The 6589-nt window shown below is 39.9% G+C and overlaps 1 protein-coding gene across 2 annotated transcripts in view; it reads right to left on the reverse strand.

The window, feature by feature from the left end:
• Nucleotides 1-3378, reverse strand: part of ITPR3 (inositol 1,4,5-trisphosphate receptor type 3) — a 192032-nt gene extending 188654 nt beyond the window's left edge. For both annotated transcript variants that reach the window (XM_063453125.1, XM_063453123.1), the window contains exon 1: nucleotides 2834-3378. In XM_063453125.1, coding sequence (XP_063309195.1) covers nucleotides 2834-2922 — 89 coding nt within the window. In that variant the 5' untranslated portion in view covers nucleotides 2923-3378. The remainder of the gene's footprint in view (nucleotides 1-2833) is intronic.
• Between the last annotated feature and the right edge of the window lie 3211 nt (nucleotides 3379-6589).

Raw genomic sequence — 6589 nt, forward strand, 5'->3', positions numbered from 1 at the left:
TTAACCAATTTGAGTGCATTGAAACCCACAGGTAATTTGCCATAGTATTATGGATACCAAAAAGTGTAGATAACAAATTTCTTTCTGGAAACTAACATTTCTGAAATCATTCCATGTTTTCAAAATCATATTTTTCAAGATAAATTAGTAATTGCTAATGAATCAGAGCTATCATTGAGAAATTAAGGCTATACAACCTGGCTATAAACCACTCCCAAAACCACGGTTGAATATTTATTTGATATGGCTGGGTATGGTTACATAGTTACATAGTTAGATAGCTGAAAAGAGACTTGCGTCCATCAAGTTCAGCCTTCCTCACATTAGTTTTTTTGCTTTTGATCCAAAAAAAAAAAAAAACACCCCAGTTTGAAGCACAATTTTGCAACAAGCTAGGACAAAAAAATTCCTTCTTGACCCCAGAATGGCAGTCAGATTTATCCTTGAATCAAGCAGTTATTACCCTACATTGAAAGATTATATCCTTGAATATTCTGTCTTTGCAAGTATGCATCTAGTAGCTGTTTGAACATCTGTATGGACTCTGATAAAACCACTTCTTCAGGCAGAGAATTCCACATCCTGATTGTTCTTACAGTAAAAAAACCTTTCCTTTGCCTTAGACGAAATCTTCTTTCTTCCAGTCTAAACGCATGGCCTCGTGTCCTATGTAAAGTATGGTGACATCAAGCAAATTTGTTCCTGCATTAATTTTGTAAGTTTTGATATAAATGGAAGTTGGAACTATATCCTATGCAACTCAAGAATGAGAAATGTTTTGGTGGATTTTCTGTAACTGTGATACCAACATAAAAAGCTATATGTAGTTGACACCGCAGCATACATTTTAAGGTTAATTGGCATCTACAATCTTTTAACTCGAATACTACCAGTAGTCCTATCATCAAATGGAAAAGTGCAGATGGAATATAAGGTTTCATAAGGCATCCTATCATATAGAACAAAATAGATACTTACATTTTCTTTTTTTATTAATGCACTACCAATGTATAACATATAGGTTGAATAGAAAGAAATAAGAATTTCAATTACATCAAATATGAATTATTACATTTACATTTTTTCTCACTGTAAACTGCCAGGTCCATTTTCAATCATTACGTTTATTAAGAAAATGCATCCTAGATCCCTATGGCAAAGACTGGAACAGGGGACAAAAAGGGACATAACCCGCCCCTCCTCCCCAACCCCCCCCCCCCCCCCCCATCCTCCCTCCACTTCATTTCCTCTCTTTATCTGCAGGGCACAGAGACAGAACTTTTATTAACCTATTCCTGAAGAAATTGCTTAGAAACTTTTATGTGAAAATATAATTGTCTCTGTGTTCATTCATTGCCATGTAAGCACAGCTAGAAAACAAAAGCTCAACTCTAAAATAAGTAAATGTGAAGTAAAATAATTGTGTAGGCAGCTGAACTGGTGCTTTATGCAAAATAACAGAATACAGTGGAAAATGATTAGTTAAGAACAGCTCTGCTTCAGTGACATAATTTAAATAAGCTCATCTGTAGCTAACAGATACCCAGCGTCAATTACAGCACACAGAGACAGTAAATCCTATTATAGAACACAGTAGAAAAAGATTATAGAGGAAAGGTTCAGTAAAACAAGAGGGACCTGTATTTCCTGCATAGAGATCTTTTTTAAGATGCCCATAATCACAGGGAATGTGTGTTTAGGACAATGCGTGTGTACTTTGTATCTTAGATTACAACCAAGTGCAAACATGTAAACGTATAGTGTATACAGTTTAATATCAGTGAGTCTCTATATGTATGGAGGTCTCTATAAAAGTTCTGTATTTCGTGGCACAGCATCTCAGCACCGCGCCCTGTGCATTCACCAGGCAGTGATCTAATCAAACAGTGGCGGATTATTCTGTTTACTCACTGTGAGGCTGCAGTGGAGACTGAGTGTGTTACACCTCCTCACTATTACAAACACACACACACACAGCTTTGTCTTCATTTTCCTAAATAACCCCAAACTAAACTTCTCTCTCAAATATCCCAGCTTTAACTCAACAACAAAAACACCAACATTCCATACTGTATCCTGTGCTTGTGAAGGCTGATTCTATACACCTGTTAATGCACAATCATTCTAAATAGAACGTTCCAGCGCTGTCCCACTGTTGATCCATCCTCAACTCATTCTCTCATTACAATTCGGAAGTAAGTTATCCAAATGTCAAACCTAATAGGACTTCCCACAACGCCTGGGAGTATTTGCTAAACACCAGATTGAAGTGTATTGAAATCACGGAGTTGGAAAAATTTCATGAACTATATTTTTTTTTAATATATTTTGCATTTCATACAAATTGATTTTCAGTGAATAAACCTGTTTAGTGTATTTTAATTTTGCGTAGAGATTGTTCCTATTAACACACAGTTTTGTCAACATTCATGTAGAGTTCCTGCGTTTAGGCGGTGACACAAGCCTTGTCACCATACACGAAAGTTTTGTATACTGCACTAAACTCATACTGCAATGCTACTGGCACCCAAGATTTGTGTATTTGTAAACACATGGAGTTGATGTACACAGTCAGCATCACCTCAAACACCTCCAGACCCCCTCGCCCCCTCCCTGATGTTTCCTTTCACCACACTGCTCTATTTCCCTGACACAAGCACAGCAGTGTTCTCACTTTATTGACTTTTTAACTATGCTATGCTTGATCTCACGCCCATCCTAAAGCCTACCAGTACACAAATGTCAGTATATGCCAAGAAGCTATGTGTATTCCAGCCGTGTTCCTGCAATGCAACCTTAGTTATGAAAATACTTTTCTGTTAGTCACACTCACCCCAGGGTGCTGATGAAGCCACACACTGTTCCTTCAGCATATAGGGATACGATGTCCCCAATGTGCAGGAAGCTGGACATCTCACTCATCTTGACGGTCTGCTGCAGGGACTTCACTTGAACTGTGGTCACTCAGGTCGAGGGAGAGTTCATCACCACACAACACTCCCTGAAGTACTCTGTTCCTACTTTTTTTTTAGTTTTATATCCGCCTGACTCCAATTTCAGTTTCTTTCATGCATCTAGTAGTGTATATGTTTGTTTTTTAAATCAATATCTGACTACTCCTTTCCTTGTTGGATATCTATATAAATATATAGCTATACACACACCTCTCTATGCATATCTATATAGTTTCTGTCATCTGCCTGTTTGGTTAGAATCTGTCTGTTCCTTTATATCATGTTTTGTATCTGTCACGTTCTATTTCTCACTTCCTCCCTCTAAGTTTACCTCACCGACTCCTTCACTTTACGAGCCTGTCTGCCTCTCTCCCCCCTCTATATCACTCCTTCTCTCATGCACACTCTCTTTCTCTGGTTCTTGCTAGTTTGTCCCTCCTTCTTTCTCCTTCCCTCCCTCTCTTTACCTGTACATAACCAGGAAGTTTTCTGAAATGCAAATACTATCTTCCGCACGGACACACCCCTACACCCTCACCAGAAAGCGCCTTTTAACTGTGTCCATGCCTACTTTTCATGCTGTGTGATTATAGTGTATATGTTGTGCACTATAGTACTATAGAGGAATATTATATGGCTCAGTGTTACGTTTAAATGTTTCTTTAATAATAGTAATGCATAATTCGAACACAGAAAGTAAAAGTATTAAGGGAAAACAATGCAGCTGAGTTGTGGACAAAACATTAAATACAAGACAAAAAGAGAAAAGTTTCCAAAACCCGCATTGTAATCCTATAAATGACAGATTTATTTGCAGCATTATGATAGGGACACACATAGCACACACTTACCTAAATTGCCTTACTAATAAAAAGAAATGGCTAGTTACCTATTGTAATTTTAATGCTTACATATTAAAAAACATACTTAAAGGGTTTCTCTCAGCATCATGACCATATCAGTGATTTGAAGTGGTCATGGTGCCTGGAGTCTGAATGTTCAGTGTTTTTCTGTTTAACCCATTTGTTGCCAGAGGTTTAACTCCACCTCCGGCAGTGTCACGGGTTGTCATCAGCCAGCCTGGAATTCCTATGAAAATTCTGTGCTAATTAAGATGCACAGACATTCATTTATTGGCTGAGAGTGGTCAGATTATGACCTAAGTCAATAAATGAGTGGCAGGATCGACATCCAGCTTTGGCAGCTCTGCAGAATCCCTTAGCTGCCAGAGGTGTAACTCCACCTCCCGCAGCGCTATTAGCTAGTCCAGAATTGTTCCGGCCTGGCTAATGTCAAATCTGTGCAAAATTGGCCTGTGACATCAACACACACAGCATGCTAAAGCCATAAAGCCATTTGCGACACACTGACGTCAGCCAAGAACTTTTGGGCTGCAGGAAGAATTTGGACTCAGTAATTTAGCTTTATGTATGGTACTTTATGTAATGGAATAACGTTTTTCTTTTTTTTTTTTTATGTTTTGGGGGACCACCTCAGAAAGGGTTACTCTAAACAAAACCAGTATTTTATGAAAACATTGTTTTTTGGTTGTAGTAACCATTTAAAAAACAAAAAACACCTACTTCAGCAGCAGTTGTGTGTCTAAGGCATCATCATCATTGATGTATGTACACTGGGATATCTCCAAAGAAATGCCATACAAGTTCAGGCACCTTTGGACATTCCTTACAAAGTACTGTGTGCACATATGTCGACGCACAATACAATACCATTAAGCTTAAACTGCAGGGACTAAAGAGCTTTTCCTGATCAGCTCCCTCGCACGTCGCAGAGTAATGCCGGGAGCCGGAGTGACGTCTTATTCCGGCTCCCGGCATTTCTCTAGGTCGCTCGAGGGAGCTGATCAGGAAGAGCTCAGCAACCTCACTGCCTGCTTTGCGCGCCTGACCGCCTGGGTCAGAACTGGCCACTGCCTGCTTAGCGCGCCCGACCGCCTGGGACAGAACTGTCCGCCTGCCTCGGGGGATCCAAAGGTGGCCAGCCGGCCAGCTCTTGGGCCCCCTTAACTCAGGCCTTATCAGATGACCTTATTAAAAAGGAGGAGTATCAATTTATGATTCCTAATAACAACCCCACAGTGGCTACCTTCTATTGTCTCCCCAAAGTCCACAAGTGCCTAAAAAAACCCTGGGAGACCCATAGTGTCAGGCAATAACTCCCTGACTGAAAAAACTAGCAAATTCTTAGAACAACTCTTACATCCATTTGTTATCCAACTGGACTCGTATGTGAAAGACACGAAACAAACTTTACTGTTACTTGAGAACTTGACAGTCCCTCCATATTCCCTTCTAGCCAGTCTAGATGTCGTCTCATTATATAACAACATCCCACATGACAAAGGACTACAAGCCACCTCCTACTATCTATATAGATCTTCCAAATACAATTCGCAACAAATCAAATTGATTCTATCACTCCTAGAGTTTGTCTTAACCCACAACTATTTTGTGTTTAATGGGGTGTACTATCTACAACTGCGTGGCACAGCTATGGGCACTGCTCGTGCCCCCAGCTACGTCAACCTGTATTTGGGGTGGTGGGAAGAAAACATCTTTAAAGACCCGACAACAAACCAATTCCACCCGTTTATATTTAAATGGGTTAGGTATATTGACGACATCTTAATATTTTGGACAGGCTCTGTGTCAAACTTCACGGATATGGTGGAAGTGCTTAACAACAACCAAATTGGGCTACGATTAACACATGTAATCCACGAAACACAACTTGAATTCTTGGACCTCAGAATCCTCTTGAACATGGACGGCACCATAGACACAACACTACACAGGAAAAGTTCTGCATCCAACAGCCTTCTTCATTGGAACAGTTTCCATCCGTACCGCCTCAGGGCTGGAATACCATACGGACAATATTTAAGAGCCAGGAGAAACTGTTCCAATGACGAGTCCTTTCAAGCCGAAGCAAATAAACTAAGAACTCGCTTCAAAAACTGTGGGTATCCTAATAGAATTCTAAAAAAAGCGTTCCATAGGGCCCTCACTCAAGACAGAAGCACTAGTCTCCACTCCCAAAAAAACACTCCACCTAATCAACTTATTAGATGTATCGGGACATTCGATAAACAATGGAAACCCATCAAAGAAATATTCACCCAACATTGGCCAATTCTGCAATACGATACTGATCTAAAACCTGAATCAGTCCAATATCCCAACATTACAGCACGCAGATCTAGGAATTTGAGTGACTTCCTGGTACATAGTCATCTGGAGCAAGGAAGTGGCCCTAGAAGTTGGCTCAGTGCACCTATGGGAATCCATAAGTGTGGACACTGTAAGGCCTGCCCTTTTATTAACCAGTCCAAAGTTGCCAAATGTACTAGAACTCAAAAGGAATTCCAAATTAAACAATTTATAAATTGCAGTACCACACGCGTTATATATGTCATCACGTGCTCATGTGGGATGCAGTACATAGGAAAAACCTACCAAGAACTAAGAAGACGAACCCTACAACATGTAAACTCAGTGAAAAAATCTTAATTTGAGTACCCCTATAGCAAATCATGTACGGAACTTTCATGATGGCAATCCCAACCATCTCTCATTTCAGGCTCTAGAAAGAGTTATTCTCAATTCGAGAAAAGG

The sequence above is a fragment of the Pelobates fuscus genome, chromosome 1 (assembly GCF_036172605.1).
Source record: "Pelobates fuscus isolate aPelFus1 chromosome 1, aPelFus1.pri, whole genome shotgun sequence".
Classification (NCBI taxonomy): Eukaryota; Metazoa; Chordata; class Amphibia; order Anura; family Pelobatidae; genus Pelobates; species Pelobates fuscus.